Below are 18,444 nucleotides of genomic sequence, written 5' to 3'. Positions count from 1 at the left end.
TTACAGTTTTTTACAAATATTAGCTAGTCGATTTTAAAATTAAAATAGAAAAAAGTAACTCAGAAGTCTTAATAAGTTGTAATGTTGACAACCAACACATAATCGACTTTGTACTAAAAATATATATTAAAATTAAAATAAAAAAGTATATTTTATAAACTTTTTTTTTTTTTTAATTTTATGGCAATAAGCTATAAGTTATCTTATAGTACGTTGACATATTTGTTAACATTGTCTTAAGTTAAAATTAGTTTTATTAATAGTTTTTTGTTCGTTTTTTAAGTTAAAATTAGTTTTATTAATAGTTTTTTGTTCGTGCCGTTGGCTGACCTATTATCCCATTTAATATATAGGCTATATATACTAAGAGTATTAAAATTATAAAAAACAAATTTTAAACTTAAATTTGGTAATATTATTAAATCCATGCTGGTTAAAAAAAAACTATTCGCATAATTGTAATACATCATATTAATATTCACGAGAGTTACGACGGATTTATTAAATATACACGAATTCAAAAAACCTAATTTTTTTGAAAAATAGTCCGTATAGGCGTTACTCTGATTCAAATAAAAGAATTTTTTTTAAATAGTCAATATAATTGTATTTTATAATTGTCCCTGTAGCTGACTCATTGACTTCTTACATACATAGGCTATACTACTAGTACTAAAATTGTAAAAAAAATTTTTTAATTTAAAATTAGTTTTATTGAAAAAAAAACTAACTTGGTTTATTAATAAAACCTTGCTGGTTTAAAAGGCCTGTTTGCAAAACTTTAATACATAATATTAATAATTGCAGAAGTTATGGCGGATTTAACAAATATATGCGAGATCACAAAACCTATAATTTTGTGTTTTAATGGGTTCGTATAGGTGTACATAAGGTTTAAATAAAGTATTTTTTGAATAAAGTCAATAGAATAAAAGTTAGTGATTTTAGTATCGTGCTTTTGATTGACCGATTAACGTATTACAGGCAATACTACTAATATTTAAAATGTAAAAAAATTGGTTTTGAATAACAAAAATGCCCATTTAGGTGTAACTAAGATTTAAATTAAGTTATTTTTTGTTTATATTTACTAGAACAACTTTTATAGAAATTTTTGCATAATATGTTATTTTTAGTGAATATGTCGCAATAATAACTAATGTTGGTGTATTATAGTATTATAGAAATAAAAAAAAGTGCTTCGATGTGTTATTGTCTCGATAATTAATATGTCTTGTAAATTAATATTATTAACTTTCTTAAATTTTTTTTCTGTTATTATATAAGAAAAATTGCAAGTGTTTTCGTAATCTCAATAAAAATTTCAGAATTTCAATTGGTTTACTAGCGTTAACATTGACAAAACTTACATGTAGTGGCTTTCCTTACCTAGTGTTTAATCTTTAAAGGCTTATTTGCTGAGGAATGTTTCACTACAAAATTTTAAACTTCTTTCTAAACACTCATTAAAAAAATGTATTATATATTTTTGAATGATAAAATTATAATAAAAATATTAAGGGCTCGTCCGGGAGTTGAACCCGGGACCTCTCGCACCCTAAGCGAGAATCATACCACTAGACCAACGAGCCACATGTTCCATAATCCATTAAAGTTGTAAGTTCTTGAAAGGAACTTTGTATATTGTCTTCGCTCTAAGTAGTTTTAAAATTTTTACAGAAGTTGTAAGTACTTCAGTTCAAACACCTCTAAGTTATATAAATACTTGTCCTAGTTTTAAATCTAACGCATAGAGTCGATAATAAGTGCTTGTTGGAACAAACGTTCTTACATAATCGGGGATATGATTTTTGCTTTTGGCGCCGACGACTTAACCTTTACTATATATTTAGCTCATTTGTTGATTATAAGAATAGAAAATCAAAGTCCCCCAGGGATAGACCTGATAAAATTTTAGGTTTTAAGATTTAATCAATTTTTAAAAAAGTCTGATAACTTTTATGAATATTAATATTTTCAAAAATTATTTTTAAGCACTTTAATTGGACATGTGCAGTTCTAACAGAACAGTTATTTTTCGATTTAAAATTAAAAAAAAAAAATTTTTTATGCAATATAATTGGCCAAAAATATCACGTGAGCTAATTAAACACAAAATAAAAAATAGTAGAAAAAATTAGTGATATTTAAATTATCAAAATAGGAGGATTGGACCAACGAGCCACATGTTTTAAATTACTGCAAAATTGTAGGTTATTGAAATAGACATCGTGTATTGTGTATATAAGTAGTTTTAAAACTTTTGAAAACAGTTGTAAGTACTTTAGTCGGAACACTTTTACTTTTTGTGAATAGTTGTCGTAGTTTTAAATGGAACGCATAGAATCAATAATACGACAGTATCTCGTCATGTGGCTCGTTGGTCTAGGGGTATGATTCTCGCTTTGGGTGCGAGAGGTCCCGGGTTCAAATCCCGGACGAGCCCCTTTTTCAAAACTTTTTATTAGAAAAAAACGCATTAATGGCGAAACTTTTTATTAGAAAAAAACGCATTAATGGCGAGGGTCTCGTGTTAATTTTTAGATAAGCATAACACTTTTTGACTATTTTGCAACAATTATTGACATGAACACACTTTATTATCGGCCATTTTATTTAAAAAAATTATTTCTGGTTTTTAATTTGAAAATCGAATCGCTGATAGCGAATCAAATAAATCTTTTTTTAACTAGTTACGACAATACACCTTTTTTAATACACGATTTAAAATAAAGTAGTTTTCCACAAATTTAAATAATTTTGACATAATCTGGTAAATATTAATATTTTTATTTTGCCAAATTTTCTAAAAAGCCTTTTGCCCAAGCTTTTATTATATTTTTTCCAAAATATTTAATTAAAATTAAGGTTTACAATTAAAATTAATTAAAATTAAGGTTTTACACTAAAATAAACAAAATGCGGTTGTAATTTTTACATTTTTAATAACTTTGGCTATAAAATATTCTTTTATAAAGTTGTTATCATAGGGACACTAATTTACCTTATCATACTTATTTACCTTATCATTTTAAAACTAATTTACCTTATCATTATAATGTTCTGTAATAAATTTGTAAATAAATTTTATAGTTTATTGACTAAATTTAAAACAAGCGCTAAAAAACAAATGTTTACATTTATCGCAATAGGGTTGCTGGTTAATAAATAGCCATTTCTTTTACATTTGGCAAACAACGAAGACAACACTTAACTGCTTTATTATTTATTGTCTAACTTAGGATACATAATCTTTAGCAAAAAATGGTTAACACTGGTTTGCGTATAACATTTTTAGTGTTTACCGCAAGCATATGTATTTACATTATGATTAAATACAGGTTAGAGTTTTAAATATTGTTTTAGAGTTTAATATAAAAAATTAAAAATTTTAAATATGAATCATATCGATGTTTTTTACAGACAACTGCTTCAAATAGATGATGTAGAAAATAAAAATGAGTTAAATATTACAGCTTCACAACATAATATTCCAGGTAAACCTAAACTTATTTAAGACTTTAACACTTTTTTGTCTAATATGCTTTTTTTTCTAAGAGATTTGTATAATCTTTTTTGTCTCTTATATTGATTACAGAAGCAACAGAAGCGTCACAAAGTAAAACCTCAACCCTTGAAACCGAGTTCCTTAAATTTGGCCAAAAAATTAGGGCAAAAATTGAAGAATTGCAAGTATATGTAACTTAGTTTATAGTGTTACTTTAACATTATACCTATAAAACACAACTGATGTGCACTTGTTTATGTAGAATGTTCAAGACTGCAAAGATAGAAAGTTACTAATATGTGAAATGAAACAGAAATGTGGGGTTGGTTGCCTGTTACATCAAACATCTAGATGCATGTTTGAAGCATTGGGAACAAACAGAACTATGGTTGTGGATTTGACTCAATCGATATATGGGGTTCAAAACATTTACAGAATGTTTCCTAGCTTTAGTAAATGCAAAGAATTTAGAAATTCAAGTAAGAAAATGCAACGAGCGTTTAACACACTGGTTTGATTCGGTTTTTCTTTTAAACTGATTGTTATAATTAGAATGTATACAGTGGTTTAAATTTAAGAGTTGCCAAATAAAAATTTTATTTTTTAATAGAAGCGGGCGATCCGAAAATTATTCGAGTTAAAATAGATGGAAAAAGGCGTTTTCTTCCTGGCACTTTTCCTAAAGGATTGCTGCCAATTGCCGCTAAATTTGACATAGAACCATCTGTTTGGTGGATTGGACATATTATGGGTTATATGTCGCAAGTTAACAGAAATTTTACGGAAAAAATAAAAGAAAACAGAAAAAATTTGGGAATAAATCAGCCACGAAATTTTCCAATAGCAGGGTATGTCGTAAAATTTTGGTTTAACTACCCTTCTTATGTTTATCTCAGAATAAATTATTAATCTAGTATACACATACGGCGAACTGATAAACTTATTTCGGAAGCTAAGTTGAAAGCAAATGAACTTTACATGAAACAAGTAGAAAAATGGTATGATAATCTAACTGCTACAACCGGCAATTATTCTATACCCCGAATGGTTTTTGTAGCAACTGATGATGTACCTGCCTTAAAACAGCTTCGCGAACGGTACGTTGAATAATATATTTTATCACCTGAAACCAGTTTCTATTTACCTGGTTTAAATAATATCGATCTAATAATATTGCTTAACATTACTTTCCTTTTATATTTTAACTTATGGTATCGGTATCGGTATAAATGGTTTAGGTCAGCGTCATACCTAAGAACGATACTACATGGTGTAAGCGTGGTGTAGTAGCCAGGACATTTCCTACACTACATGAGGTCCTGGGTTCGATTCCCATTGATTTTATGCTGTAGCGCCCTTAACTAAAGCGCTATAAACGATATGAACTCCCTTTGAGCCAATACTTGATCAGCAGCGTAATTATTGGGCAAATATATTTTATAATATCCCAAACTGCCATATGCAACTTAAGACTGGGTCGGGGTAACTTGTTTTACTTTATATTTACTCCGCATTAAACTTTCCCACTTCATGAATAAATGTATATACAAAAAAACATAAACGAAACCGGATCCTTTAATTGCAATCGAAGTGCTTGAATCACTACCCGATACAACTTGCCACCAAAATTTTAAAAACAAAATTAGTTTTTCTTGAAATTAAAGCTGTTATGTTTTACAGATATAAGAACTATACGTTTCTTTACAACGAAACAATTGCCAAAAACGGCAACGTCAAAATTCGAAACGGTGAAAATGGCTTGGAAGGAATACTTTTGGATTTTAGTATACTCACCGAATGCGATTTTGTTGTATGTACATTTTCATCAAATGTAAGTTAACTTTTTGCTTAGAGAAATTTAATTTACAAAAAGATCTCATGTTGGTTTTCGCCAATAAAATTTGTGTGTTTAACACTTAAGTAGTTCGGTTATTGCATTGCCAAATATTGGTTTGGGTTAATTAAGATTAATGTACAGGTAAGGCATTTCACTTAGTTTAAACCTGGAGTTAAATGACTCAATATTTCATTCGGTTCACGTTAACTGTCCGTACCCAGACAAACTGATAAAAACTATGTACCTCTCAAATTTACTCGTAGCTTGTACATAACTCTCCTACGCAACGCCTTTTTCGTTTTGTGTGGTTCTCTCTAACAACAAACTTAGATAGGGTTGGGGTAAGGGTATATATATTTGAAGACTAAGATGATGTCTGCAAAACAACCGTCGGTGTTCAGTAAAGTCGCAAACTTAAAACAATAGGTCTTGTCTGACGACTATTGTTTATCAACAAGCGTACTGCCTAATTCGGAACATAATCGAACTTATAACTGTTTAATTAAACTATATCACAGTTTAATTAAATTATATTACACTAAAATGTGGTAATTTATAGCTAATGTTTATTACTTATTGTTTATTATTTATTCGCATAGGCTACATTGCGAGAGAGCTATCTCAAAAATATTACATAACTCCTGGTTTTGATTCACTGGTTTTGAGAACGTAACTTTTTTTGTTGAGTTACGGACAGTTAACGTGATCCTTTTATTCTTTATATAAAATGACGAAAATTACTAAACTAAATAAATTAAAAATTCACTTTGTTGAAAAAAATTTATTATCATGCTTTTATTTTTTACATTTTTAAAATAATAATGTTTACTGTAACAGATATGTAGATTAATTTACGAAATCATGACAATCAAAAATATTGATGCAGCACAGAAATTAAAATCTTTAGATTCACGTTTTCACTACGTTGGTGCAGGAAAACCTATACCACTAAAAAAAGATAAAGATAGCGAAGAAAAATTAAAAACTATGGGTTTTAATTATCTTAATTTTAATTTTACTGATAAGCATTGGCTTTCCTAAAAGAATTTTTTTGAACAAGTGAGCTATTATTAACGTTACCTGTCAATAAATAACTTGTACGCTTTCGTAGATTTTTTAAGCAGAAAAAAATAACTTTACGACCCTAGTTTTAAAGCGTTATGTTTTTTTTAGAATTTAAGATTTTTGTTCTATGTTGCAATGGCAAGTTTGTGTTAAAGATTTATATGCCATTTACATGTCTGGCCTCTTTATTATAAGAGGGTCTATATCATATAAGCGTTACTGTAGGTGCCCCAATTAATTTCCTACTAAATAAAAAGCACTATACCTGTTTGTTTAGTAAATATTTGTTGTAAACCAACAACTGGTAATTTGGACATATAGAATATACATTTGGCGAATATTTTCTGCTTTTTTTTGGTTGCTAATTTATTGTTTAACTTTTTTAAACAGTAAACTTGCATTGAACAATGAAAAAGTAATCTATTGTATTTCACACACATTTTTTTTGAGTTTGTCGCCAAAATGTGACAAAGCACAATCTGAATATTTGTACTAAAGACTACAATTTTTTAAAGATCCGTTTATAGAAAGGCAAGTTTAAACTAAGCATCATGTAAGTCAAATGCGAAATGCATTTCGCAAATAAAAGACAACGACTAATAAGCTAGGTGTGTAACATATTAAATTTAACCGGCGTACTAAGAATTTATTAAAAAATAAGTTTATGTTATTTTAATGTGGCGGCCCACTTTTAAACACATATTAAAATAAAATATTGTTTTTAATTATTTTTTGTTTATATCGGAAATAACACATCAGCACGTAATATCACGTTAAAGGCGGAAAGGAAACCCAGCTTGTCTGGTACCAAAATAATAAACAGTTATTGATAAAAACTACAAATGTAAACATGAAAAATAAACAATTTAAAAATACACATTTTTATTAATAAGTAAGTTAAATTATAATGCAATAAATATTTAAAATAAAATTATTTCTTGATTATTAAACAAGCATGTACTTAAAAACCACAAAATTTTTATAAACCTTTTTCTTATTTTTAATATATTTTAATATACATAAAAGAAACTAACATAGAAAAAAAATTTAAAGTTACTATAATGTTATATAGGTATTTAGCTTCGCACAGCTCTAACACTATCGCCGCCTCTTAGTATTTCCAAATCTTCTTTAGTTTTCTCTTCAATTTTTCGAATTTCATCCATTTTTAGTCCATACCATTTATCAAGCCAACAAAAAACCTGGCGATGGAAATCAAAAAGTCGACGGTGGGCTTCCCTCTCAATTATAGATTCAACGGACGCTTGCAAGCCAAGCCATTCAAAACTACATTTAACCAGTTTATAGACACACATCAAGGCTGGATTTTCTCCGTTTTGTTTTTTAGCTTTTAATTCCTCGATCCAATTTGACGACAGTTTTCCCCGACCGCATTTTTCCGACATAAATAATTTGGGATCAAACTCGGCCTTATAATCTGAACCTAATATTTGGTCGTTTGCTATGTCGATTTTAACAACTTTAGTGTTATTCCACTCATCTTCTGGTAAATTGTGAATGTTTTCCGTTTCGCCACCGTCATTCTTATGAATTGTTAGAACATTCGAGGCAAGAACATTTAAGCCTGAATCACGCACGATAGTTTTACAGTTAGGAAAAGAATTCCAAGATTTTTCATATATCTCGTCCAGGCTGCCCATGGGAGCAAGTTTTCGAATTGCAAACGGAAACCGTGATTTTATATGATATATGTTATGAGTATATTGCCCTGCTTCGCCACTTTTAACATATGGTTCGTTTTTAACCATTTCCACTCCTTCTCCTTCCCCAGTTTCAATTTTACTTGCTTCTGCAAACGACCAGAGGTGACCAATTTCATATTCTTCCAATGTTAGAGGCAAAATTATACGAAATTCTGTTATTATCATTTCTACAGCCAAAAGGATATGCCTTGGGTATTAACGCGCTTAGATACCTATCCCTTTAGACCTGTAATACAAATTAATATAAGAAAATATTTTAAACTCATTTTTACTTAAAACGTATATCCTGTTTTTAAGATAAACATTAGTAAGTATGTCGCAATCATAAACAATATTACTAAAATGACTAAAACACCCCTTAATGCAATTTTTTTGTTGAAAATTGCTAGCTACATTAAACATATGCAGTTGTTTAATTCATATTGCAACATTAAATTATCACTTAACATTTTTATAATGCACACACAATATTGTTCTTTAAAAACTAAATATTTGTTAAACTTGTAGTTTAAAGAAAACTCAACGTTGTAATTACAAATCAAAAGAAAGCATCTCCTGTTTTTAAAGTGCTATATTAGAGAGTTTTGCAATTTTGTAAGTTGAGTATATAGCACGTTAGTATGGTTAACAAGAATCACAAAATGGCCTGAGAACTTTTAAAAAATGTATGTTATACTTACAATTTAATAGTCAAAAATACTGAAAAATATTTAACATAAAAAACAAGGTTACCATATTTTTTCGTGTGACGTAAAAGTACTAAGTAGCGTAGTAAATGTATACAAGCTGGTACTTACTACGTCATCGCAAGAAGGGCTTACCTTTCCTTTTTTTTAATAATTTTAATTTTTTTTTAAGTTGTATAACTTGAAAAGTAGGTAAAATTATTTAAAGTTAAAACCAGTTTTGTGTTCAATGACACCAACTTCACCAATTTCGGGGTAAAAAAACTATCGTTAATATATGACTTTATAAAATTTGCCCGTGTACCTAATTTTCTCTAAAACGAGATTTTCTTCGTAGATTATTAACATATCAAGGTAAAAATAGAGCATAAAAACACCATCTGAAATTTGGTACCTAAAGTGTACAAAATTTATAATATTTTCATTTTTGTTATAAGATCAAGTTAAACATTATACCTCGGCGCCAAATTGTCTTAAATATAAAAAAAACTATTATGCCAATATTTGTAATGAACTAAAGGCGTGAAGTAATGGTTATAACACTTGATTTTACAATATTTTGTTTTAAGTTTAAAATCCACTGCTACCATGCCGTGGCACATAATAGTTAGTCGCATAATTAACTATAACTTCTGCTAAGCTAAAAACCTAACAACAGACTCTAAAATTTGTATTAAACAAAAACTTCATATATTTTAATATGGTATTTAACATAAAAGCAAGATATATGCGGATTTTACAGCAAACCTAACATAAACAACACATAAATCAAATAGTAATTACATTTTGCCAGAAAAAGGAAAACTTATTGGTAAGATATGTAAAACAAGAAAAATAAAACAGTAAACTTAGAATTAAAAAAAAAATGATTAAACTTATAATTATTTTAATGTTGTAGCCTACACTAATTTAACCCAAACATTTGCAATAGCGGAAATATAGATAGGCCTATATGCGTTAAAAACTAAGGGGAAACTATGAATGTCCGGTATAAACAATAAAACAGCTCTTCGTAGAATATTACAAATATAAACAAATAAAATAACGATAAAGGAATTCACAGCAAATAATGTTTTGAATAATAAAATAAAATATTTACCATAAAAAAGCATTTACTTAAAACTCACAAAAATAATTTTTTTTCAAATTTAACACACCAATAAAAGAAACAAAATAAAATCTAGATAAATGAATACAATGATAATTATTTTATAAATATTAGTAACCATAGGCAACAAGCACAGAAAGCTGTTATTTTTTCTCCCTTTTAAATACTTCCACTTGCCCTTAGTATTTTTAAATCCTCCTTAGGTTTGTCTTCAATTTTTCGAATTTTATCTATTTTTAATCCGTATCATTAATCAAGCCAACAAAAAACCTGGCGATTAAAATCAAAAAATTGACGGTGCATTTTGCTCTCAATAATTTTTTTAAATTTTGGTTCCATTCCATACCAAGTAATGTTAAACTTAACAAGTTTGTAAGCACACATCAAGGCTGGATTTTCTCCGTTTTGTTTTTTAGCTTTCAATTCCTCAATCCAATTTGATGATAGTTTGCCTCGACCACATTTTTCCGACATAAACAATTTGGGATCAAACTCGTCCTTGTAATCTGAAATTGTTATTGGGTCGTTAGCTATGTCGATTGTAACAACTTTAGTGTTATCCCATTCCCTTTCGTTATGCCGTGGATGTTTTCCGTTTCGCCGCAGTCCGCCTTATGTTTTGTTAAAACAGTTATACCGTAATTATCTTTCATATAGAAAGGATTTGATAGTTCAGTCTTACAGTAAGAATAGGTGCTCCAAGACTCTTCTTTTATCGCAAGTCGGTCAAAGGGAACAAGTTTTGTATTTACGGTAGGTAGCTGGGATTAAAAGTGATAAATTTTTTGAGTATAGTGTCCTGACTCTCCACTTTTTTTAAGTAGTTCGGTTATTGCATTGCCAAATAGTTGTTTGGGTGATTAAGATTAATGTACAGGTAAAGCATTTTACTTAGTTTAAACCTGGAGCTAAATGACTCAATATTTTATCCTTTATATAAAATGACGAAAATTGTTAAACTATGTAAATAAGAAACTCAATTTGTTAAAAAAATTTATTATTATGCTTTTATTTCTTACATTTTTAAAATAATAATGTTTACTGTAACAGATATGTAGATTAATTTACGAAATCATGACAATCAAAAATATTGATGCAGCACAGAAATTAAAATCTTTAGATTCACGTTTTCACTACGTTGGTGCAGGAAAACCTATACCACTAAAAAAAGATAAAGATAGCGATGAAAAATTAAAAACTATGGGTTTTAATTATCTTAATTTTAATTTTACTGATGAGCATTGGCTTTCCTAAAAGAATTTTTTTAACAAGTGTGCTATTATTAATGTTACCTGTCAATAAATAACTTGTACGCTTTCGTAGATTTTTTAAGCAGAAAAAAATAACATTACGACCTTAGTTTTAAAGCGTTATGTTTTTTTTAGAATTTAAGATTTTTGTTCTATGTTGCAATGGCAAGTTTGTGTTAAAGATTTATATGCCATTTACATGTCTGGCCTCTTTATTATAAGAAGGTCTATAGCATATAAGCGTTACTGTAGGTGAACCAGTTAATTTTCTACTAAATAAAAAGCACTATACCTGTTTGTTCAGTAAATATTTGTTGTAAACCAACAAGTGGTACTTTGGACATATAGAATATACATTTTGCGAATATTTTCTGCCTTTTTTTGGTGCTACTTTATTGTTTAACTTTTTTAAACAGTAAACTTGCATTGAACAATGAAAAAGTAATCTATTGTATTTCACACACATTTTTTTTGAGTTTGTCGCCAAAATGTGACAAAGCACAATCTGAATATTTGTACCAAAGACTTCTATTTTTTAAAGATCCGTTTATAGAAAGGCAAGTTTAAACTAAGCATCATGTAAGTCAAATGCTAAATGCATTTCGCAAATAAAAGACAACAACTAATAAGCAGGGTGTGTAACATATTAAATTTAACCGACGTACTAAGAATTTATTAGAGAAATAAGTTTATGTTATTTTGTGGTGGCCCACTTTTAAACACATATTAAAATAAGATATTGTTTTTAATCATTTTTTGTTTATATCAAAAATCAAACATCAGCACGTAACATAATGTTTAAAACGAAGAAGAACCTAAGCTTGTCCGGTACCAAAACAATAAACAGTTATTGATTAAAACTACAAATGTAAACATGAAAAATAAATAATTTTGAAATGCACATTTTTAATAATAAGTAAGTTAAATTATTATGCAATAAATATTAAAAATAAAATATTTTTCTGATTAATAAACAAGCAAATACTTAAAAACCTCAGAATTTTTATAAACCTTTTCTTATTTTTAACGTACCAATAAAAGAAACTAACATAGATAAAAAATATAAAGTTACTATAATGTTATTGGTATTTAGCTTCGCACAGCTCTAACATTATCGCCGCCTCTTAGTATTTCCAAATCTTCTTTAGTTTTCTCTTCAATTTTTCGAATTTCATCCATTTTTAGTCCATACCATTTATCAAGCCAACAAAAAACCTGGCGATGGAAATCAAAAAGTCGACGGTGCGCTTCCCGCTCAATTCTAGATTCAACGTCCGCTTGCAAGCCATACCATTCAAAACTACATTTCACCAGTTTATAGACACACATCAAGGCTGGATTTTCTCCGTTTTGTTTTTTAGCTTTTAATTCCTCGATCCAATTTGACGACAGTTTTCCTCGACCGCATTTTTCCGACATAAATAATTTGGGATCAAACTCGGCCTTATAATCTGAACCTAATATTTGGTCGTTTGCTATGTCGATTTTAACAACTTTAGTGTTATTCCACTCATCTTCTGGTAAATTGTGAATGTTTTCCGTTTCGCCACCGTCATTCTTATGAATTGTTAGAACATTCGAGGCAAGAACATTTAAGCCTGAATCACGCACGATAGTTTTACAGTTAGGAAAAGAATTCCAAGATTTTTCATGTATCTCGTCCAGGCTGCCCATGGGAGCAAGTTTTTGAATTGCAAACGGAAACCGTGATTTTATATGATATATGTTATGAGTATATTGCCCTGCTTTGCCATTTTCAACATATGGTCCGTTTGTAATCATTTCCACTCCTTCTCCTCCCCCAGTTTCAATTTTACTTGCTTCTGCAAACGACCAGAGGTGACCAATTTCATATTCTTCCAATGTTAGAGGCAAAATTATACGAAATTCTGTTATTATCATTTCTACAGCCAAAAGGATATGCCTTGGGTATTAACGCGCTTAGGTACCTATTCCTTTAGACATGTAATACAAATTATTAAAAGAAAATATTTTAAACTCATTTTTACTTAAAACGTATATCCTATTTTTTTAAGATAAACATTAGTAAGTATGTCGCAATTATAAACATTATTATTAAAATGTCTGAAACACCCTCAATGCAATTTTTTTGTTGAAAATTGCTAGCTACATTAAACACATGCAGTTGTTTAATTCATATTGCAACATTAAATTATCGCTTAACTTCTTTATAATGCACACACAATATTGTTCTTTAAAAACTAAATATTTGTTAAACTTGTAGTTTAAAGAAAATCAACGTTGTAATTACTAATTAAAAGAAAGCATCTCATGTTTTTAAAGTGCTATATTAAAGAGTTTTGCAATTTTGTAAGTAATGTATATAGCACGTTTGTATGGTTAACAAGAATCACAAAATGGCCTGAGAACTTTTAAAAAATGTATGTTATACTTACAATTTAATAGTCAAAAATACTGAAAAATATTTAACATAAAAAACAAGGTTACCATATTTTTTCGTGTGACGTAAAAGTACTAAGTAGCGTAGTAAATGTATACAAGCTGGTACTTACTACGTCATCGCAAGAAGGGCTTACCTTTCCTTTTTTTTAATAATTTTAATTTTTTTTTAAGTTGTATAACTTGAAAAGTAGGTAAAATTATTTAAAGTTAAAACCACTTTTGTGTTCAATGACACCAACTTCACCAATTTTGGGGTAAAAAAACTATCGTTAATATATGACTTTATAAAATTTGCCCGTGTACCTAATTTTCTCTAAAGCGAGATTTTCTTCGTAGATTATTAACATATCAAGGTAAAAATAGAGCATAAAAACACCATCTGAAATTTGATACCTAAAGTGTACAAAATTTATAATATTTTCATTTTTGTAATAAGATCAAGTTAAACATTATACCTCGGCGCCAAATTGTCTTAAATATAAAAAAAACTATTTTGCCAATATTTGTAATGAACTAAAGGCGTGAAGTAACACTTGATTTTACAATATTTTGTTTTAAGTTTAAAATCCACTGCTACCATGCCGTGGCTCATTATAGTTAGTCGCATAATTAACTATAACTTCTGCTAAGCTAAAAACCTAACAACAGACCCCAAAATTTGTATTAAACAAAAACTTCATATATTTTAATATGGTATTTAACATAAAAGCAAGATATATGCGGATTTTACAGCAAACCTAACATAAACAAACACATAAATCAAATAGTAATTACATTTTGCCAGAAAAAGGAAAACTTATTGGTAAGATATGTATAACAAGAAAAATTAAAACAGTAAACTTAGAATTAAAGAAAAAATGAATAAACTTATAGTTATTTTAATGTTGTAGCCTACACTAATTTAACCCAAACATTTGCAATAGCGGAAATATAGATAGGCCTATATGCGTTAAAAACTAAGGGGATACTATGAATGTCCGGTATAAACAATAAAACAGTTCTTCGTAGAATATTACAAATATAAACAAATAAAATAACGATAAAGGAATTCACAGCAAATAATGTTTTGAATAATAAAATAAAATATTTACCATAAAAAAGCATTTACTTAAAACTCACAAAAATAATTTTTTTTCAAATTTAACACACCAATAAAAGAAACAAAATAAAATCTAGATAAATGAATACAATGATAATTATTTTATAAATGTTAGTAACCATAGGCAACAAGCACAGAAAGCTGTTATTTTTTCTCCCTTTTAAATACTTCCACTTGCCCTTAGTATTTTTAAATCCTCCTTAGGTTTGTCTTCAATTTTTCGAATTTCATCTATTTTTAATCCGTATCATTAATCAAGCCAACAAAAAACCTGGCGATTAAAATCAAAAAATTGACAGTGCATTTTGCTCTCAATAATTTTTTTAAATTTTGGTTCCATTCCGTACCAAGTAATGTTAAACTTAACAAGTTTGTAAGCACACATCAAGGCTGGATTTTCTCCGTTTTGTTTTTTAGCTTTCAATTCCTCAATCCAATTTGATGATAGTTTGCCTCGACCACATTTTTCCGACATAAACAATTTGGGATCAAACTCGTCCTTGTAATCTGAAATTGATATTGGGTCGTTAGCTATGTCGATTGTAACAACTTTAGTGTTATCCCATTCCCTTTCGTTATGCCGTGGATGTTTTCCGTTTCGCCGCAGTCCGCCTTATGTTTTGTTAAAACAGTTATACCGTAATTATCTTTCATATAGAAAGGATTTGATAGTTCAGTCTTACAGTAAGAATAGGTGCTCCAAGACTCTTCTTTTATCGCAAGTCGGTCAAAGGGAACAAGTTTTGTATTTACGGTAGGTAGATGGGATTAAAAGTGATAAATTTTTTGAGTATAGTGTCCTGACTCTCCACTTTTTTTAAGTAGTTCGGTTATTGCATTGCCAAATAGTTGTTTGTTTTGATTAAGATTAATGTACAGGTAAAGCATTTTACTTAGTTTAAACCTGGAGCTAAATGACTCAATATTTTATCCTTTACATAAAATGACGAAAATTGTTAAACTAAGTAAATAAGAATCTCAATTTGTTAAAAAAATTTATTATTATGCTTTTATTTCTTACATTTTTAAAATAATAATGTTTACTGTAACAGATATGTAGATTAATTTACGAAATCATGACAATCAAAAATATTGATGCAGCACAGAAATTAAAACTACGTTGGTGCAGGAAAACCTATACCACTAAAAAAAGATAAAGATAGCGATGAAAAATTAAAAACTATGGGTTTTAATTATCTTAATTTTAATTTTACTGATAAGCATTGGCTTTCCTAAAAGAATTTTTTTGAACAAGTGTTCTATTATTAATGTTACCTGTCAATAAATAACTTGTACGCTTTCGTAGATTTTTTAAGCAGAAAAAAATAACATTACGACCTTAGTTTTAAAGCGTTATGTTTTTTTTAGAATTTAAGATTTTTGTTCTATGTTGCAATGGCAAGTTTGTGTTAAAGATTTATATGCCATTTACATGTCTGGCCTCTTTATTATAAGAAGGTCTATAGCATATAAGCGTTACTGTAGGTGCCCCAGTTAATTTCCTACTAAATAAAAAGCACTATACCTGTTTGTTCAGTAAATATTTGATGTAAACCAACAAGTGGTACTTTGGACATATAGAATATACATTTGGCGAATATTTTCTGCCTTTTTTTGGTGCTAATTTATTGTTTAACTTTTTTAAACAGTAAACTTGCATTTAACAATGAAAAAGTAATCTATTGTATTTCACACACATTTTTTTTGAGTTTGTTGCCAAAATGTGACAAAGCACAATCTGAATATTTGTACCAAAGACTTCTATTTTTTAAAGATCCGTTTATAGAAAGGCAAGTTTAAACTAAGCATCATGTAAGTCAAATGCTAAATGCATTTCGCAAATAAAAGACAACAACTAATAAGCAGGGTGTGTAACATATTAAATTTAACCGACGTACTAAGAATTTATTAGAGAAATAAGTTTATGTTATTTTGTGGTGGCCCACTTTTAAACACATATTAAAATAAGATATTGTTTTTAATCATTTTTTGTTTATATCAAAAATCAAACATCAGCACGTAACATAATGTTTAAAACGAAGAAGAACCTAAGCTTGTCCGGTACCAAAACAATAAACAGTTATTGATTAAAACTACAAATGTAAACATGAAAAATAAATAATTTTGAAATGCACATTTTTAATAATAAGTAAGTTAAATTATTATGCAATAAATATTAAAAATAAAAAATTTTTCTGATTAATAAACAAGCAAATACTTAAAAACCTCAGAATTTTTATAAACCCTTTTCTTATTTTTAACGTACCAATAAAAGAAACTAACATAGATAAAAAATATAAAGTTACTATAATGTTATTGGTATTTAGCTTCGCACAGCTCTAACATTATCGCCGCCTCTTAGTATTTCCAAATCTTCTTTAGTTTTCTCTTCAATTTTTCGAATTTCATCCATTTTTAGTCCATACCATTTATCAAGCCAACAAAAAACCTGGCGATGGAAATCAAAAAGTCGACGGTGCGCTTCCCGCTCAATTCTAGATTCAACGTCCGCTTGCAAGCCATACCATTCAAAACTACATTTCACCAGTTTATAGACACACATCAAGGCTGGATTTTCTCCGTTTTGTTTTTTAGCTTTTAATTCCTCGATCCAATTTGACGACAGTTTTCCTCGACCGCATTTTTCCGACATAAATAATTTGGGATCAAACTCGGCCTTATAATCTGAACCTAATATTTGGTCGTTTGCTATGTCGATTTTAACAACTTTAGTGTTATTCCACTCATCTTCTGGTAAATTGTGAATGTTTTCCGTTTCGCCACCGTCATTCTTATGAATTGTTAGAACATTCGAGGCAAGAACATTTAAGCCTGAATCACGCACGATAGTTTTACAGTTAGGAAAAGAATTCCAAGATTTTTCATGTATCTCGTCCAGGCTGCCCATAGGAGCAAGTTTTTGAATTGCAAACGGAAACCGTGATTTTATATGATATATGTTATGAGTATATTGCCCTGCTTTGCCATTTTCAAAATATGGTCCGTTTGTAATCATTTCCACTCCTTCTCCTCCCCCAGTTTCAATTTTACTTGCTTCTGCAAACGACCAGAGGTGACCAATTTCATATTCTTCCAATGTTAGAGGCAAAATTATACGAAATTCTGTTATTATCATTTCTACAGCCAAAAGGATATGCCTTGGGTATTAACGCGCTTAGGTACCTATCCCTTTAGACATGTAATACAAATTATTAAAAGAAAATATTTTAAACTCATTTTTACTTAAAACGTATATCCTATTTTTTTAAGATAAACATTAGTAAGTATGTCGCAATTATAAACATTATTATTAAAATGTCTGAAACACCCTCAATGCAATTTTTTTGTTGAAAATTGCTAGCTACATTAAACACATGCAGTTGTTTAATTCATATTGCAACATTAAATTATCGCTTAACTTCTTTATAATGCACACACAATATTGTTCTTTAAAAACTAAATATTTGTTAAACTTGTAGTTTAAAGAAAATCAACGTTGTAATTACTAATCAAAAGAAAGCATCTCATGTTTTTAAAGTGCTATATTAAAGAGTTTTGCAATTTTGTAAGTAATGTATATAGCACGTTTGTATGGTTAACAAGAATCACAAAATGGCCTGAGAACTTTTAAAAAATGTATGTTATACTTACAATTTAATAGTCGAAAATACTGAAAAATATTTAACATAAAAAACAAGGTTACCATATTTTTTCGTGTGACGTAAAAGTACTAAGTAGCGTAG

At 28.8% G+C, this 18,444-nt stretch overlaps 1 protein-coding gene, 2 non-coding genes and 3 pseudogenes across 3 annotated transcripts; 2 read left to right on the top strand and 4 right to left on the bottom strand.

The window, feature by feature from the left end:
* Positions 1-1,520: 1,520 nt before the first annotated feature.
* Trnap-agg (transfer RNA proline (anticodon AGG)) lies at positions 1,521-1,592 on the bottom strand. Its single transcript has one exon. It is a non-coding gene; the product is annotated as a tRNA-Pro (tRNA).
* A 782-nt stretch (positions 1,593-2,374) lies between these two features.
* Trnap-ugg (transfer RNA proline (anticodon UGG)) lies at positions 2,375-2,446 on the top strand. Its single transcript has one exon. It is a non-coding gene; the product is annotated as a tRNA-Pro (tRNA).
* Positions 2,447-3,397: 951 nt separating this feature from the next.
* Positions 3,398-6,563, top strand: LOC145753490 (alpha-(1,6)-fucosyltransferase-like). The gene is made up of 8 exons (XM_082569892.1): positions 3,398-3,497; positions 3,599-3,693; positions 3,771-3,987; positions 4,119-4,356; positions 4,423-4,605; positions 5,189-5,339; positions 6,183-6,269; positions 6,519-6,563. The coding sequence occupies exons 1-8, from the start codon at positions 3,398-3,400 to the stop codon at positions 6,561-6,563; spliced, it is 1,116 nt and encodes a 371-aa protein (XP_082426018.1).
* Positions 6,564-7,486: 923 nt separating this feature from the next.
* On the bottom strand, positions 7,487-8,299 carry LOC145753489 (phosphatidylinositol transfer protein alpha isoform pseudogene; annotated as a pseudogene).
* Positions 8,300-12,267: 3,968 nt separating this feature from the next.
* Positions 12,268-13,080, bottom strand: LOC145753488 (phosphatidylinositol transfer protein alpha isoform pseudogene; annotated as a pseudogene).
* Positions 13,081-17,024: 3,944 nt separating this feature from the next.
* Positions 17,025-17,837, bottom strand: LOC145753486 (phosphatidylinositol transfer protein alpha isoform pseudogene; annotated as a pseudogene).
* Between the last annotated feature and the right edge of the window lie 607 nt (positions 17,838-18,444).

This window comes from Corella eumyota, chromosome 5, assembly GCF_963082875.1.
Source record: "Corella eumyota chromosome 5, kaCorEumy4.1, whole genome shotgun sequence".
In the NCBI taxonomy this organism is placed as follows: Eukaryota; Metazoa; Chordata; class Ascidiacea; order Phlebobranchia; family Corellidae; genus Corella; species Corella eumyota.
Note: the sequence above shows the minus strand (reverse complement) of the source record. Positions and strands in the feature narration are given on the sequence as shown.